General features: G+C 36.4%; 1 protein-coding gene and 1 long non-coding RNA gene across 11 annotated transcripts in view; one reads left to right on the forward strand and one right to left on the reverse strand.

Moving 5' to 3' along the window:
* NR3C1 (nuclear receptor subfamily 3 group C member 1) overlaps window positions 1-18,863 on the reverse strand; it is a 116,804-nt gene that overhangs the window by 31,562 nt on the left and 66,379 nt on the right. For 5 of the 10 annotated variants that reach the window (XM_023587154.2, XM_058280190.2, XM_058280185.2 and 2 more), the window contains exons 3-4: window positions 11,268-11,431; window positions 5,599-5,715 (exon numbers count right to left, since the gene is read on the reverse strand). In XM_023587154.2, coding sequence (XP_023442922.1) covers window positions 5,599-5,715; window positions 11,268-11,431 — 281 coding nt within the window. Of the gene's footprint in view, window positions 1-5,598; window positions 5,716-11,264; window positions 11,432-18,863 lie in introns of all 10 variants that reach the window. The other 5 variants (XM_004452626.4, XM_004452628.5, XM_004452627.5 and 2 more) reach the window with 1 other exon arrangement.
* LOC111762776 (uncharacterized) overlaps window positions 1-18,863 on the forward strand; it is a 73,877-nt gene that overhangs the window by 18,134 nt on the left and 36,880 nt on the right. The gene's annotated exons all lie outside the window — the stretch shown is intronic.

Consider the following 18,863-nt stretch of genomic DNA (forward strand, 5'->3'; position numbering starts at 1 on the left):
AGCTCCTATACTTAAGGAATCCCTTTAAACAAGTAAAGATTGTTCACTGAAACCCAGATTTCAAATTGATGGCAAGTAGTTTGTTGACATTCGTGTCACAAATCCATACATTGAAACAGTATACTGAAAACCTCAAATAACCATAACTTTAAATTGTTTAGAATGTGTATTCCTACACTCACATTAGAACAGAGAGGAATGGATAATGACAAACTGTTTGGAGGAATTTAAAAAAATCTTTTTCTGTGAATTAGTATAAAGCTGTTTAATTTTCACCATTTATCTGTATTCTTATATGAGAGAGCTGATGCTTCTGAATATAGCTCACAAAATGCTAGTGAACTCAACAAGAAAGTATACTAATACATTTTTAAAATATCTTCAGCAAGGAGTTGTTACCTGAATTAGTTAAGCAATTGCTATTTGTAAACAATTTAACCAAATTTTACTGTACACAAGGCTTACAACAGATTAGTCAATTTTTGATCATTACAGAAGTACTCATGACTCTGTGATAGATAAATCTTTGAAGAAATCTTATTTAGTTTAAAACTTAGTTAAAAATATTAGGTAAGAAATCTGGTAATGCTATAACGCTACTTGTCCATAAGTTTCATTTGACTTTTATACCCAAAATAAAGCTGTACTTTGGAATGATTACAATACAGCTTGAATGAGTACAAAACATTTAGGGGAAGCGGGATGTAGCTCAACTGACAGAGTGTCTGCCTACTATACAGGAGGACCAGGGTTCGATACCCAGGGCCTTCTGGCCCATGTGGTGAGCTGGCCCATGTAAAATGCTGCCATGGGCAAGCAGGGGTGCCCCCCACGTAGGGGTGCCCCATGCACAAGGGTGCCCTGCAAGGAGAGCCACCCTGTGTGAAAAAAGCGCAGCCCACCCAGGAATGGCGCTGTACACATGGAGAATGGATGCAGCAAAATGATGCAACAAAGACAAAGATTCCCAGTGCTGTTTGACAAGAATGCAAGCGGACACAGAAGAACACACAGCAAATGGGCACAGAGAGCAGACAACGGGGGTGGGGGGTGGGGTGGGGAAGGGTAGAGAAATAAAAAAAAAATCTTCAAAAAAAACCCACAAAAAACATTTAGGATCATCGTTTAAAAAATTTGTCTGTACTCAAATACCAGGCACTTCAAACAAGTGAAGAGGGCTGCTTAAAATAACTCTTGGACTCTTGGATTTACTTGGTATGGGGCAACAGTATCAAAATATAGTACCTGCAGTACTAAGTTACATTCATGGAGACAAATGGGCTCACATAGAGCTAATCACTGCTTCTGAAAAATTACTCTGGTGATACCTTTGAAATTGCTTGACTTAGGGGAAACCCTCTAATGAATGAGAGAATAATTCTAAAGATTGTTAAAGAAAATAAGTGTGAACAACAAGGCTCTCCTCTATTGTTCCTAAGTATATGGGCTGCCTACTCCAAAAAAAGGTTTTCTATGTATACTGGGATGATTCAGAGTAAAATGAGGCTTTTATACTAACCTTCCCTCTACCCACTCCTAGCCCCAAACCCTGTAAACCTGGATTTTTAAAATGTTTCTTTCAGTTTGTCTACAGGTAGAATTAGATTATCAACCATATGATATGTGCCACCTAATACCTAATTTTAATATATTATTAAATGAAAAATTAGAGGGAAGCAGATGTGGCTCAAGTGATAGGGCTCCCATCTACCATATGAGAGGCCCTGGGTTCTGGTCCTGGGGCCTCCTTGTGAAGGCAAGCTGGTCCGTGCCCCACAGAGAGCTGATGGCCTGCATCTGGGAAGCGTGGAGAGCTGGCGCAGCAAGATGATACAACAAAGGGGAGACAAGTAGACACAGAAGAATGTGCAGCAAATGGACACAGAGAGCAGACAGCAAGCAAGTGGTGAGGCGGGGGGTGGATAAAAAAAATAAATCTTAAAAAAAAAAGACAAATTAGAACTTTGTTCTGCTTTGTAGTAAAAGAGTAGATAATAAGGTTAGTCTTGGACCTACTCCAAGGTGTTTCTAATTCAAAGAGAGTATCTAAAAATAACCACTTTGAATAAAAGAAGGTATATCAAAGACTAGGATATAGTAGCTCTTTTTTAAAGATTTATTTTTTATTTATTTTTCTCCCCTCCCCCCCCAGCTGTCTCCTCTCTCTGTCCATTTACTGTGTGTTCTTCTGTGACCACTTCTATCCTTATCAGCGGCACCAGGAATTTGTGTTTCTTTTAGTTGCGTCATCTTGCTATGTCAGTTCTCCGTGTGTGCGGCGCCATTCTTGGGAAGGCTGCACTTTCTTTCGCGCTGGGTGGCTCTCGTTATGGGGCACACTCCTTGTGCATTGGGCTCCCTTACGTGAGGGACACCCCTGCGTGGCACAGCACTCTTTGAGCGCATAAGCACTGTGCATGGGCCAGCTCCACACGGGTCCAGGAGGCCCGGGGTTTGAACTGCGGACCTCCCATGTGGTAGACGGACACCCTATCCATTGGGCCAAGTCCGCTTCCCTGTAGTAGCTCTTGACAAATGCTAGTTTGCCCTCTATTCTCTATATTGACAATTTATAAAAGCAAACAGTATGTTTTTATAAATACAATATTTTGAGAACTCAGGCCAGATTAATTTGTATGTTTAAATCTTCCTTATTCCAAAACAAAACAAAACAAAACAAATTCTGACAGACTTAACAAAAGACCCAATTAGAAATGACATTGATGGCATGCTTGATGATAATAGAGAAAAATTATCAGTGCCTGGTCTTCTTTTAGTGAGGTATGGGCAAAAAGGCACAACTGTTGTTATTTGTTTGTAAGAGAGGGAAGAAATTGGATAAATTTAGTAACTTGGTCCTTTATAATCACTACTTAGGTATTGATATAGCTTATTTCTTTTGAATAAAGAATTCCCTTAACCTTTGGACAGGGGAAGAATTGCTCAGAGAAGTATTACATGTTTAAAACTCCAAAGAGCTAAGTAAACCTGATATGTATTTGGGAAAGCACCTAAAAATGTTACTGAGCAAGTTAACTTCACTGTAGAGTATTAGTGATATGATAGAATTTTATTTGGGTTTGTGCTTTGAGCAAACTATTACTAAATATGAAAAGTAGAAAAATTGGAGCTGGAGAGCCAATCACTAAACATGGATTTGACTTAATTTTATATATTTATCCATAATAAGTGGTCAAAGTATATTACACAGTTTAGAGATTAGAAGGTAGCAAAATGAAACTGGGTAAAATCTAGGCAGAGATCTGGTACCTAAGAAAGTCAGGAATAACCGTCTTGATTTTAGAACAACAACAAAATATCCTTGTGGCATTGAAAGTGCACTTGTATATGAATTGTAATTTATCTTCGTAGCTTTCGTAACATCTACAAAAAGATGGGCAAAACTATCGTTTTTTAATTCTTTTTCTTCCCATCCCCACTCAACAACTGATCTGCTACACCAAACTGTCTTTTTTTTTAAATTTTTAAAATTTTTTTATTTTTATTTTTTAAAGATTTATTTATTTATTTCATTCCCCCCCTCCCCCAGTTGTCTGCTCTCTCTGTCTATTTGCTGCGTCTTGTTTCTTTGTCCACTTCTGTTGTCGTCAGCGGCACGGGAAGTGTGGGCGGCGCCATTCCTGGGCAGGCTGCACTTTCTTTCGTGCTGCCCGGCTCTCCTTATGGGGCGGACTCCTTGCGCGTGGGCCTCCCCTACGCTGGGGACACCCCTGCGGGGTGCGGCACTCCTTGCACGCATCAGCACTGCGCATGGGCCAGCTCCACACGGGTCAAGGAGGCCCGGGGTTTGAACCGTGGATCTCCCATGTGGTAGACGGATGCCCTAACCACTGGGCCAAGTCCGTTTCCCCCAAACTGTCTTTTAAATATTAAAATTTTGTTTCCTTCCCCTCCCCTTTTTCAATGAGCAATGTCACTATCATTCCCCTTCCAAGTTTCAAGTATAACCAACACATCTGCCTTTCAAATCACTATTCCCTAGGCTCCATCTCTTCCAAATCAATGTCTCACAGACATCTCAAATTCTGAAAATCCAAAAGTGAATGCATCACCTCCACCCTCCTAAAACCTTTTCTTCTCTTGTATCCCTTATCTCAGTTAATGAAATCATCATCCATTAAGCCAAGGTCAGAATAATTCTTGACTCCTCTTTCCCTCTCTCTCATACTCCCCCAAATCCAATTAATCACCAACACTGGTTAATGCTGCCTATAAGAGTAACTTTCATATTTAGGTCACTGTTTAACACACCAGTACTCTGCTGTCAAGTTTAAGCAGTCTGGTCATAGAAAAAAATTGGATTGGTTGTGTTACAATTGCCTGTGTATAAGAGGAAGACTGCCTGATTTCATTTGTCTTTTACTAAGTAATACAAAGTGTATCTCTGAAGCAAGGAGATAAAGTTGTATATGTGGTTTGGGGAATTACAGCCACACCCATAAAAACCTACTTTATATTTAAGAGCAAGTCTTCAATGTGTGCTAGGATAGTACCAAGAATTAGTCTACTATCTTAAGAATCACAATCTCTTATCTAGATAATTTACAGTTGCTTAATTGGTCACTCTGTACAAGTAGTTTTTCTAAAACACAAATCTGATTATGTCTCTGCTTTTTTTTTTAAATTTATTTTTTACCTAATGCCTACTTGGCTTCTGGATTTAAAATTTAATGTTACTTTTTCTAGGAAGCCTTCCCTGACTTTCAGGACAGAGTTAGGGACCCTCCTATTGCTCCTGTGGCTCTGTTAACTCCTGTGGTGCTCCATACCATTTTGTTACTGACTCTGCGAGCTAATTAGACAATAAACTCCCATTAAAACAGGCACTATTTATTCCATTTTATGTCTAGTACCTGCCCCTTTGGTGAATACTTGCTGAATGTAAGTGCTACTCTCACCACTGTCTATTAAGCACATGGCATCTTAGATCACTGCCTGCCCCCCCCCCCCCACCGCTTTCATGGAACTTGCAACTAGAGCAGAATTCCAAACTTTTTTCAGAGGGCAATTTTTAACGATGGGATCAATGTTAATTGTACAGCTTATGTAAAACAGGGATATGAAACTCAAATTTATAACTGGTTTCAGATTTCTTTTTTACTTTCAATAAAATAAATCTATTCAGTACCTCCTTGAGAAGTTTTTCTCCTGAAGATATGTAATAAAATCTATATTTACAAAAATGGCAAAGGAAAAGACATATTTTTAGAAGGTAAATGACAGAAAAAAGACATTTAAATGTATTTGATACAGAAACACTTCCAACCCTAGACAATAGTTTTGAAGCTGAAGAAAAGGAATACAAAATATAAAAATAATGTTCTTTCAAATTACATAAGTTTCATTACAGCATAGTACAATTTGCAGTATCTATAACAAAAACTAGTAAATAAACTTAGACAAACAAGCACAGTATGACATTCATGAAAAAAAATCTCTGCTTTTCTTGGGCATTAACATAAACCTGTATACTGTAATTACTAATTCTGACATCTGCTTACTTATATCTTAAAAAGTAAAATAGTATATTTTTCTATGATGCAGAGACAAACAGTTCTTGTCGGGTATTTACTTTACCTTCCAGATTCATTCCAGCTTGAAGACATTTTCGATAGCGGCATGCTGGGCAGTTTTTTCTTCGAATTTTATCAATTATACAATCATTTCTTCCAGCACAAAGATAATTGTGCTGTCCTACATGGAAAATAAAGGCATTATTAAAATTTCACAGATCTTAAAAGAAATTTTTATGGTGAGTTTCTTTCTGTTTTTGTTTTGGGTGGCGCACAGTCAAGGCCCAAAGGCACTGATTAAGGAAGGTACAATGTACTTGCCTTATCCCCATTATAAAGTTGGAAGGTCAAATAAAAAGAATTTCTTATTCTGCTTAACACATTGAAAATAGTTCATTAAAAAAAAAACTTCACTAAAGTATACATATAGAAAAATGCTCAAATCGTAAGTGTACCACCTAATAAGTTCTCACATACTCAACATCCCCATGTAATTATCTCTCAGATCAAGAAACAGAACAGTACTCCATAATCCTCTCTTAGTCTCTTTCCAGTCACTACTCACCAAATGCAACCACTTTTTTTTGTAATTACTTTTGCTTTAAACAGTTCTTTTTAAAATAAGTTAACAGTCATCTGTTACCACTATTTTATTATGACTAAAGAAAGAGTTAACTGCTTTAAAAGTTCTTTGCTCTCCTTCCTAATTTTAAATGAAGTAATAACAGCAATATTTAATCTTGCATGTTAATATTGTGAGAAACTTATTTTAGGTGAATCACAGACCTGGCAAACTAGACTACTGTAACTATTGTATATATATAGCCCTTACAGAGTTCTGTGCATTATTTCACATGCTTTTACAATATAAGAATATCTGAATTCACCACTGACCCCAAATATAAATTTAAAGACAATTACTGTCTAAAATCTTCTGGTAACCAGTGTTAAATAAGGTGTTAAGGGATAGAATTGAGTTCTCTCCTGGCAGACATTTTCAAGGATAATTTAAAAGGAAAAGACTAAAGTCTTGTGCCCAAATGCACATTCTCATAGTCTTCTTTTAATTTGTTTACTGATTGTTGAAGAAAACTATCTGAGGATCTGTTGGGCCTGACAAAAACTGGAGTCTCCTATACAGCACCGCCATTGTCTAAACAGATTTCACTAGATCCTAAGTATTCATGTACCTTACACTGGATGGGAAGGACCTGACAAGAATCTGTAGGACAGTTCTCAAGAATAAATCATAATCAAAGAAAAGAGAAAAATTACAATTATCAATTTACTAGGATGAATATATCTAGTTCTGATTTCTGGGAAAAGATCTTCTATGCATAGGCCAACGTAAGACTTGATTTGGATGCAAACTATTCCTTCTTCCTAATATGATTAATCACAGTGCTGTTAAATACTGGTTTTGGGTAGATGGCTAACTATATCAGGCTCAATTCTCTGACTGTGAGGAGTAGGCCACAAAGGCATAATGGGAATACAATCCAGCTTTGTTTCAAAGCTGATCTCCCATGCCAAATGTCTGTACCAGCTGTTTCAATTCCCTTCTGTATTTTGTAAGCTTCCTAGTTTCATTACTGGGATGCAGAATAGAAGCACTAACCCAATAACTCTATCCTCTATAAAGAGAAAGCAGAAACAACAGATATATCCCTAGTTGTAGCAGTTATAATACAAAGAAGTTTACCCCATAAATTCCTAAATCATTGTACTGCTGTTACTGGGATAGACAATTGAAAAAAAATTACTTATTGGTAAAAACAGAAAAATTCCACTGCTTGCCTTCAGAGTGTGCATGTTATACTAATAGCAATTTCTTTATCCCAGGTATGTCTTGACTACAACTAAGAATCTAAGCTGCAGGATCAGATGCATTGTACCTTCATAAATTAAAATTAGTCATATCTGGTTAAGTATGAAGTTGGGTAGGCTGTTTGCTCCTTATCTATAAAACGAGGAGTTCTAACTAGTGGTCACTATTTCACAAGGAATGGACATGTACCACTAATAGCCACTCCCTTTTGATCCTTTTGATAAGATGACATCTCAGTTTGGAGTTCCTACGTTTTATACCTCTTGGTAAATTCCCTAATACAGAATAGTTGTCAGGTAAAGAGCCTTCAGGCCAGTTGTAATTTCTTAACATAGTTTTGTTTACACTGCATTTAGTGCATGCATCTGGTTTTCTATTTAGGTGTGTTAACTATCCTCTACTATCTCACCCCACCCCCCAATGATCCCTTCCTCATGGTTTTCATAATTTAGTGTATTATACCAGGAATCATCTTCATGACCAACACAGTATGACAGAAGTGGTGGTATATCAATCTGAAGCTAGGCTATAAAAGACATTACGGTTGTGTCACAACCTCTCTCAGATCATTTGTTTTGGGAGAAGACAGTTGCTATGTCAAGAGAAGTCCTAGCAAAGGCCCACATGGTAATGAGCTGAAGCCTCCTGCCAAAAGCCATGTGAATGAGAGTGGAAGTAGATCATCCAGCCCCAGTGAAGCCTTCAGATAATGGCAGCCAATCTCCACCAGCAGCCTGAATGCAAACTTCTGAAAGAGTCCCTGAGCCAGGACCACCCCTACTGAGCTGCTCCTAGATTCCCGACACTCAGAAATTGAATGAAATAATAAATGTTTGTTATATTAAGCCACTAATTTGGGGGATAATTTGTTACACAGCAATATATTGCTAATACAATAGGGAGAGTAAAGTTTTCTCTTTAAACAAATTTAAATGTTAAAAAAGTGACCACAAAAAATATTCATCAGACAGTTGATGTATGGGTATGATCAAGATCATGAAAGTGGTATAGGAAATGGGCATTGGTGCAGAGGGCCTGTTCTTGGGTCTTCTATAAGTTGTATACTCTTTTTGAAGTACCTAAGGATCAAACATGAACTCTGTCAGCTTGAGTTTCTTTCTTTTCCTGCTCTCAGGAGCAGTTTGGTACAGTGTTAAGTGCATTGATAGGGTGCCAGGGAACCCCTGATCTGAATTCCAGCTCTGTTTCCTAGCTATGTGATCTAGTAATATTTATTAACTTTTCTGAGTCTCTATTTCCCCATTTGTAAATGGAAAAAAGTAGACCTATCTTGCTGGGCTTCTACAAGGATTAGAGTTAATTGCATGGAAGGTTCTTGGTACATTACCCAGCATATTGTAAACCCTCAATAAATGTTAGCTATTAGTAAATTCCCTTTTGATTAATTTCATTCCAGTACCTAATTAGATTATAAACTGCCAGGTCATAAAAGTTTATCATATACTTCTAAAGGAGTCAGTGTAGCTTTAAGATTATGCGCTTGGATTTTGGGAAGAGATATGTTTGAATCCCAGTTCTACCACTTAAACTTTTTGTCCCCCGTTTCCTTGTATATCACGTGCAAATCATATTGTCATCTGAAAGTTCACAGAGCCATTAATAAAATGGTATGACATATAAACCATAGTACTTGTACAAGGTAAATTAAGGGTAGCTGATGCCTATTTCCATTATGACCTGCCAACAAAAATCAGAAGCACTTTTAGGCAAAAGGAAAATAAGAAACAGGGACCCAGGTTAAAAAGAAAAACCTATTATTGTTCTGGTATATATCGAAATAAATGTAGCAACAATTCTTTTCTGGGTGCAGAGAGATTACTCCCAGTATACTGAATCAAAAATTCTAAAATATCCATTTTTAGTCTGGGTTGCTTAGAAAGTACATAAATAAAACTTCAGATTTCCTAAGAATTGCTACATATTTAGGTATTTATTGTACTGTGCTACTTTTGGAGGATAACATAATAAGTAGCAGGTGCTAAAACCGGAATATTAAGTATATGATGCAAAGCATACAACCTGTCTCTTTTGTAATTGTTGAAGGAAATGTTCCAAAATATGTATCTGAGCCTTAAAGCATATTTCCATCATGTCTAGATAGTTTTTCTGAAAATTTTCTTCCCTTAAAATTTTTGGGCTTTGACTTCAGGATTCCCCTCTCCAAACAAGAGAAGGTTGTTTGGGAATGCCTTACAAAAAAACAGAACTGGGAAACGGACTTGGCCCAGTGGTTAGGGCATCCGTCTACCACATGGGAGGTCCGCGGTTCAAACCCCGGGCCTCCTTGACCCGTGTGGAGCTAGCCCACGCATAGTGCTGATGTGCACAAGGAGTGCCATGCCACACAGGGGTGTCCCCGTGTAGGGGAGCCCCACGCGCAAGGAGTGTATCCCGTAAGGAGAGCCGCCCAGCGTGAAAGAGAGTTCAGCCTGCCCAGGAATGGCGCCGCACACATGGAGAGCTGACACAACAAGACGATGCAACAAAGAGAAACAGAGATTCCTGTGCCGCTGACAACAACAGAAGCGGACAAAGAACATGCAGCAAATAGACACAGAGAACAGACAACTGGGGGGAGGGAGGGAGAAGGGGAGAGAAATAAATAAATAAAATCTAAAACAACCCAAAAACAACAGAACTGCTGTGAGTTAGGTTATCAAGGGATTACAAAACTATAGAGCTGGGAGGGATTTTGGAGAACACCAACATCCAAGTAAAGAAGGAAATAGCAAAATTATTTACTTGCTATGTTCCATATTTAAACCTGTCTTTATTAATCATGTAATCTAACCATCATACTTTATTGAAATACTTAGATGATAAACATTTTTAAATGAATATACCTAATATTCAGTTAAGTTTTACCTAAAGTATAAGAATTTCATTTTAAAGCAGGTTAAACACATAGGTGCATGGTCTGCAGTGGTGGTGTATTAGCTTTTTATTCTTTTCAAACATAACTAGCCAAATAATATAATTATTCATTCTTTAAAAGTTAATATAACTTAATTAAAATAGAGCTACACTACTTTCAAGACTGCTTTATAAATACCTAAATTATATAATTATTTTTCCCAAGAAGATTCACTTCTAATAATTCATTTGGAAGGAATATCTCCTTTTTGAGGGATATAATGCTATTGTCTCTGTCAGCAGGCTGAACTTCTGAGTTATTTCATAAGAGTGGTAAGGCTTATATTAATATAATATTCATATAGTGAAATCACCTTTTTAAAATATGCTTCTTCCCTTACCTCCTCAGGCAGAGTTTATCATTCCCTTCTCTATATTATAATCTCTGTACCTTGTAATTATTAACTCATCTTTCACTTCAGTAGACTGTAACCTCTCAGAGGGCCAGGATCAAGTCTTAATTTGTATTTATATCATTAGCATAGTGCACTGGTTCAACAGAAAGAAAGAAAAAAACAATTTAATGAAATGAATGCCTTTCCCCCTCAATTCTCGCGTTTCTCATTTTTGTAACATTTTTCAACAACTATACAACAGTTTTGTATAGTTGGTGGCTTTGAAACCAACTAGTTTTATGGGGGTTAAAATCCATGATTCCAATAAAATGAGCATTAATCTATTGCCCAAACTTGACGTCATCATTTCATATAACACTTCATCACAGTGTTATTTTCTACTCTCTGACTAAACTCTCTCCCTTCAATATGTAATTTTCTATTTTTCCTAGTTCTGCTTTTGCTGTTTTTTTAAAAAACATGTCCTTCCCACCCAAGAATGGAGGAGTATCAAGGTTCTCCCTACTTTACTGATTTCTAGACTTAATGAGTTTTGCATATAATAGGACTCTCAAAGCCTACTTTGAGAACTAGGAACCAAATAGAGGAAAAATAACTCTTCAAAACACACACTACCTTCCACTGCTCTTTTGAAGAATACTTTACAGCTTCCACAAGTCAGGACCCCATAATGACATCCTGAAGCTTCATCAGAGCACACTAGGCAGAGTTTGGGAGGTGGTCCCGTTGCTGTTGATGAGCTGGACGGAGGAGAGCTTACATCTGGTCTCATTCCAGGGCTAAAGGAGGAAGAAAACAGTGTCATGATTTTTAACTGTTCTGTCAAAGGAATATAAAAAATACAGCTACTTTACCTTCTTACTCCACAGTAGCATGTTTACACTGAACATGGCTTCAGTACTAGCAGGCATTAAAATACCATATCTAAATATATTCAGATGATGTTATATTCTTTTATACAAAATTAAGAATGAGTTAATTTCTTTTGCAGTGTCCTGTAAATAGAATGGTGTAGTTGCAGTTCCCTTAGCAATTATAATTGTTCACTGCTTAGAGTTTATTTTTATAATCACCTTTATGGAGGTATCATTTACATACAGCAAAATTCACTAATTTTTAAATGTACAATTGATGGGTTTTGCCTAATGTATAGTTCTGTGACTACTACCACAATCAAGAGATAGGGCATTTCCAACAAATTAAAAGAGATATCTCCTATCCCTTTAATTGCTTAGGACATCAATTTTTTTTTCTTCTAATTTTAAGATACTATATTAGCTTCTTTCTAAATTCAGTCAAGTCTCATTACACTTCTACCCATGTCCTCTACTACAGTCAACGCCTTTCAAAATCTTAAGCGTTTGGTCCTATATCTCTCATTCCTAATGTTATACTAGCGGAAACCATATTTCCTTATGACTTAGAAAAGGCTGATCCAGAAATGTTACTTTTTTATAATATCCCCATCTGGCTTGCACTAAGATTAGATAAAGCACTGGCTTTCAACATTGAGGATGATTCTGCCCTCTCCATGCAATGAGGATATGCCTTGGAGCAAAATGTGGAAAATGTGACTGCTTCTCTCACAGCTCATTTTTTCACTGTGCAAACTTCTCACCACATTTAGTGTGGATCTAGGGTTTACAGATATTCTTTTCCCTAATGTATTTTGAAAATTTTCTAACTTTCAAGAAGTTGAAAGAATTATACAATGACTATATATCCTTTACTTTTATTAATTCTTAATGTTTTACACCACATGCTTATAAAGATATACCAAGATACAGTGATCCTTTCAATGCTGACAAAGAAACTATTGCATTTCATAATAGATGGTATGGTGGTTTCCAATGTTGTATCATCCTAAGAGATTTTTGTCTTATATGCTGACTTTAGGACCAAAACTCTATCATGTAGCTAAAAAAGACTTTTTAGTATCTTGCTTATATCAGATAATATCCTTATCTAGTTACATGTTTTCAAGTACGCCTTCAAAAATAGGGATGTTAGTAGCAATCTGTTGATTTTGAAACTTTGGAACTTATAAAGTGCATAGAAGAATGTTCGTACACAACACATTTACCTTTCTCTGAACATTTCTTAATTTGCCTATTCCCTAAAGAAGATGGCATTTAGAAATAAACTTTACTTGCAGATGTCTTTTTATCATCCTTTATTATTATATGTTTTTGTTTATTCCTGCCATTAACGGTACTAATCTCAATTACCAATATCTTAAATGAATTCACTGAGTAAACTAATTTGAAATTGTTTTTATCAATATGGCTAGAAATTATATTCATTAAGCAATGCTTTTTCTTTGGTTCTGTTTTAAGAATAAAAGTTAAAAGGTAATAATTCTAAAATGATAGTTTATAAATATTTCTGTAAGTAATTAGGCTAGTAAACCTAAAAGCTCCCCCTAAGATCTGTCCTCCAACCAAGCTTCCCCTTAGAATTCCTTGTTCTTCCTTGTTAGGAAAACCATAAATACTACCATTATAAAAACAGGATAAAGAAGTTAAAACTGTTTGCCCATGCCTGATTCAGTTCCCTAACATTATATTATCCAGTTGCCTTCAACTTCCAGTACCTTTCCAATCCTCTGCTTATTTAAAAGGCTTAGTCAGCAGGATAGCGTTCCATCACTCCAATTCTGGGAATAGGCCCCATGTTTCATGATGTTTTCTGAACAATTACAAGAAAAAATTCTGGATGCTTCTGTATCACAAGGTGTTGATTCCCTGCTACATTTGGGAGAATGGACTGAGTGCATATTGAAAGTCTACAATAGGAAAGAATAAGCTGAAATGACTCTGCTGTGGGTCTGGCCCGAGCCACACTTGATTAATGGAAACTTGTAACTAACACAGAGTTTTAGAGAGAAGTAGGCAGGTCTTGGAGTGGTGATAGAGCAATATGTTGGGGAAACAAAAAAATTCCCGACTTGTGTCTATAGTGCACGATGTTTAAAGACTTTACTATTAATTCTGTAATGTTTCCCCAAACAATATATATACATATACATACATGTACACATACATACATACTTTTTAAAAAAATTTTAAACATTACTTTGCAATGCTTTATATTTTTAAATACTTTCATGTATACAAACTTTTTATCCTCTCAACAACTCAGTGAAAAGTATATCATCATCCCTAGACAACGTCATACAGGCCACAGGGAGCCTCTTTAATCAGGGAGTCTATTTGTGGTCAAATTGACTTGTTTCAGATCCTCGCTATACCACTTAATAAATTGTATGAACTTGGGTAGGTATCTGCTACTCTGAGCCTCAATTTCCTCATCAGTAAACTGGGAAAGATATCACCTGTATGTATGTGTTGTGAAAATAAGATAATACATAAAAAAGTCTGGCACACATTTCCTGCTTCTAGTAGGCATTCAATCAATGTTCAGTGTTTCTCTTCCAAAATAATTGAAGATTTTATTTTAAAAAGCATCATATAAATGGAAGGTGGTATTAAGTCTAAAACCCAGGACGGTAGTCCTCAATTCTCTGTTATAAATTAGAGCATATGCAAAACATTTAGACCACTCAGCTGTGAGCTACAGATGACAAAACAGAACACTGAAGACAAATGAACAAATGGATTGATAAAACAGTAGCTAAGAAAGTGGAGACTAAGTCCGGCTTTTGACAAACCTTCAGACAGTCATTCTAGGCTGTGTCAGATAAAAACTGAGTACATGGAAAGCTGCCAATTATTCCATAGACGTCAGTGGAAAAATCAATTTTTGTCAAATAAATATGAATACAATGGACAGAAATGGATGAATGTAAATGGTATTCAATTACAAACGTGATCCTATGATATTCCTAAAAGGGCTAGGTAGGATACAACAAATGGTTAAAACTCAAGGGAAAACCATGTGGAACTTCCATCTTAATAAGGATACATGCAGAAAGCAACCAAAGGTACATCATAATAAGAGTGCATATTACACCTTTGAATGGAAAAGCTACAATGTCCTAGTCGTAAGGGCATCATCTAGAGTAGTTATTGATTGCTTACGGTGTGTTTACAGCTGTGCCAAACATTCTGAAGATGCTAAGAGGTTCTATTATGAACTGACTAACCCTGGAGTGCTTTCTTTTGAATAATCTTGGGAACAGAATGCCTTGTTCTAGGTGAATGGAGAGTGTGCTGGTCACTGAGTCATTCCTAAGGCTATTGAGTTTGCTATTACAGTTAAGAGAGAAGAACATGCATGAAGCTGGGTTTTTCTATCTAATTTCTCTTGCAGGAAAAGCAAATTGTTTAAAGGAAGATCAGGGATGAAACTGTCATGGATGGATTATGAAAGTTAATTATACACCTTGAAGAGCATGTAAAATGTCCAGGTAAATTATACAGATTCATTCAGCAGACACTTCCTGGCACCTAAAACTAGGCACTCTGAGGATAAAGAAGTCTCATTTATCATGCACGAAATGCAATATTGAAATTATAATAAATCCTGAAACTTTGATGTAGGAAGGAGTAGCAGGGTTATTTATTTATTTATTTTTAAAGCAGCCTCTTGTATCACAGTGCTACTATGAAAAGAATCAACTTTAAAAACAGATAGATCTGGATTCAAATCCTTTCTCTAGCTGAGTTAAGCTCTTCTTTTCTAACTAGTACCTGTTTCCTTATTACTACAGATTTTGGGGGTTTTGTGTGGATTATCTGTAAATTATATAAAGCACTGCCACATATGAACATTAGGGTGCTATCTTATTCCCTGGGGATTATCTACCTCCTTTTTCCTTCCCCTTTCCTTAGAGGCTCTCAGGAAAAGGAAGTGTTACAAGCTTTCCCATGGAGCCAGGCCCTCCAGAAGCTTAAGTTCAGGTAATTATATTCTTTTTAGATACTATACCAAAATTCATAAAGAATAAGTGTTGTAATGCACAATCTGAAGTCATACCAATAAACTTTCTGTAATGTTTAAATTAAAATCCATTGGTCTGCCTTGTGCTTTCAACGATCTTTTACTCCAGTGCATGATTTTGTAACATCATGCATTAGTCACTTGGAAAATACTGGTTCACTAACTTATGCAGATCTTCTAAGTGTTGACAAAATTCATTATACAATATGAAAAATTCACATTTGTCAAGCTCATAGTGGCAGGTGTAAGTCTTCCAAAGCTCTAATTTTTGGTTGAAAGGTTTAATATTATCAACTGGCAACAAAAACTGTTATTTATTTTCCTTGAAGTTTGAAAATCTCACTTCAATGACGTTTGAGAAAATATCTGTCAGATACTCAAGGCCGAATAACCATAGTTTCTCTCTCATGGTATTCCAAGAAAAAAGAGACTTGATCAATTCGCAACTTATTCTTTCACATGGTTTTCTTTGAGACAACCATCAAATGCTATATGCACTGTAAATGCTTTATGCATACTTCCCATTTTCTCACACAGAATATTAAAAAGACATGTTTTCAAAGGTCAAGATTAACAGAATTAATAATTTTTGTTTTCTCAAAACAGTCATCAGTGGAACTGGCTTTCTTCAGTTTTACTTTTATTTTAACCCTGAGTCCGTGGCAGTGAATATGACTACTGTACAATTAAGACACCAGCAGTTTTATGCATCATTGCTTTTGTACCATCAGTGCAAATGTCAACACAGTGATAAAAGCAAATAGTATTATCATGAAAATAGTTCTAAAGGGTCTCAGAAACTCCCAGGGCCCATGGACCACATTTTGAGAACTGCTGTTCTTGAGCATGGAGGAGGGCTTTGAGTCAGAAGAGGATTCAGAACCTAACTCTGTAATTCAGTAGCTACATGACCTTTACTCTTTCTAAATCTCAACTGCCCTCTTTCTAAAAGAGGATAAAAAGGAAGGTAATGTGCTTAACACAGGACCTGGCAAAATGAAATAGTACTGTTTACTAAATCAGAGCCTTTCCCTTAATCCAAATGGTGTTGCTGGCTTAGCCCTCAATTTAAGTGAATTTAATGAAATTTTTTTTCAATGTAATGCAAGAAATCCATCTGGAAGAAAATAGTGAAGGGATATCATCATCACCTTAGAAAACAAATATTAACATGGAAATCTGGAAATACAGCTGCTACAAATGGATTAATTTTGAACAAATGGAATAGGTCTATTCTCATTGACTCCTCAGATTTTATTCAAATACCATTAAAATATCATTAAGCAGTGGTTAATCAAATGGAGCAGGGGTAGGGAGGTAATTTTAACTCCCGTGGGACATATGGCAATGTCTGGAAACATTTTCGGGTGTCAACTACTGGCATCTAGTGACTTGAGGTTATGGATGCTGCTAAACATCTTATAATGCACAGGACAGCCTTTGACAACAAAGAATTATCCAGCCCCACATGTCAGTAGTACTGAGGTTGAGAAACTCTGCCATAAGGCTTTAAGCAACATAAAGTGGAGAAAAAAATAAAATTCAACAAGGAGCAGAAACATGTTCTAAAACTTTCTAAAGTATCTTTACCAATGGAACAACTGCTACGGAGGCAGTCCTTTCAAGAAAGATCCAGAGATTCAAAACAGGGCTGAGGCCAGAAACCACAAGAGACCTCATTACCAATGACAGGATTAGCTTGAGTCAGTGATTTACTTTTATTTTTCCCTCTAGCACTAGCCCTAAAAAAGCGGTGTTTGCACATTAAAGTCACCTGTACTTTTCTTATATTTGTTCATTAGGAAACATGTAAATACTCAGCAGCAAATGCCAGGTGATTATATTTCTGACTGCCCATTTATCCCCACATTAGCTAAAGGATAAGTGATTTGTTTGATAATAAGTTATGGAATAGTTTTCAAAATTAAATAGAAAAATATTCTGGGGGGAAGGCTTTCACAATATTTCTGTTAAATGGTTTTAGCAGAAAGCATTTTATCTTATTTAGCAAGCCAAAGAAAGACTAATTGTCTCTGATTTTCATTTGGTGATAAGAGAAAGAGATTTCTATTGATTTCAACTCTAAGTGTTTATCAAGACAGTTCCCCCAAATTATGCATCACTTACACTCATCTTAGGGAGTGGGTTACAGCAACAAAACCTGTCAAATAATAGGCCAGGAGCACTTTCTATATATATATATAACGAGCGAAAGAGATGTCTTTTTCATACCGCTCAGACACCAATTGCTTGTCACCTAATGTCTCTGGGCTTGGTTTCTTTGTAAAATGAAGGTCTTGGTCTTGGATCAATAAACGACAAGTAAGCTGGTCATATTTCCTAAGGTGGTGGGATGGTGGTGTGGGATATGCTTGGGTTTTATTTATAAAAGAGAGACTTTGGTGCCCTTATCTGTTTCTTACTTAAAGGCTATGCATTTCTCAGTCTAATATGTTTTACAGAAGAAATAAGCATTTCCTTCTCAACGGAAGGATCAAGACTCAGTTTGGCAACTTGTCTAATTTAGTCCATAGCCTCTGTCTCATCATTTACTTTTCAAACCAAGCTCCAAAGATATAGGAAAATAAATTAAATCTGGTAGGTTTCAGGCACTCCATATAAAACTCTATGTTCTTCGTTTGTTTAGGCCTATATTTGGGACCATGTATCTTAAGAGGAACAATGATATTGTGGGAAACAGGATACTAAGACCAAGAATGGTCAAGAATGATGAATGACGAATGCAATCTTTTTTCATTACATGGTTATTTCTAGAATAAAGATCTGATTTTGTTTTCATGTGATGCGTCCTAACTTTTAAAAGCACACAAGAAAAAAGAAGAAAAAAGGGCACAAAAAGATAATATATGGCTTGGTACATCTAGAATTATAAATGTGACATCTTCAAAGAAGGCAAGAACAAGTTGAGGACACAGGTATGGTCACCTGCCTCCCTTCAAACTTTGTATCACACATACCTTTGAACTGCCCCTCATTTCCACCTCAACTACCACTGTATGTATCTAATTCCATTCTTAAAGAGAGATTTGAATTCCAGTCATTAAGCTTAGCAACCAAGGCTTAAATGCAGAGGTTCTGCCAATTTCTACCCCTTTCCTATAACCTATTTATTAGTCCTTTATAATCGTGTGTCTTGCACCTTTTCTTTGTTGTCCATTCTAACGGCCACTATCTTTTTTAACAATTAAAAATTTTTTTTAATTAGGAAAGTTGTAGGTTTACAGAAAAATCATGTAAAAAAAATACAGCATTCCCATTATTAACACTTTGCATTGGTATGTGGTACCT

The sequence above is a fragment of the Dasypus novemcinctus genome, chromosome 2 (genome assembly GCF_030445035.2).
Source record: "Dasypus novemcinctus isolate mDasNov1 chromosome 2, mDasNov1.1.hap2, whole genome shotgun sequence".
NCBI classification, from domain to species: domain Eukaryota; kingdom Metazoa; phylum Chordata; class Mammalia; order Cingulata; family Dasypodidae; genus Dasypus; species Dasypus novemcinctus.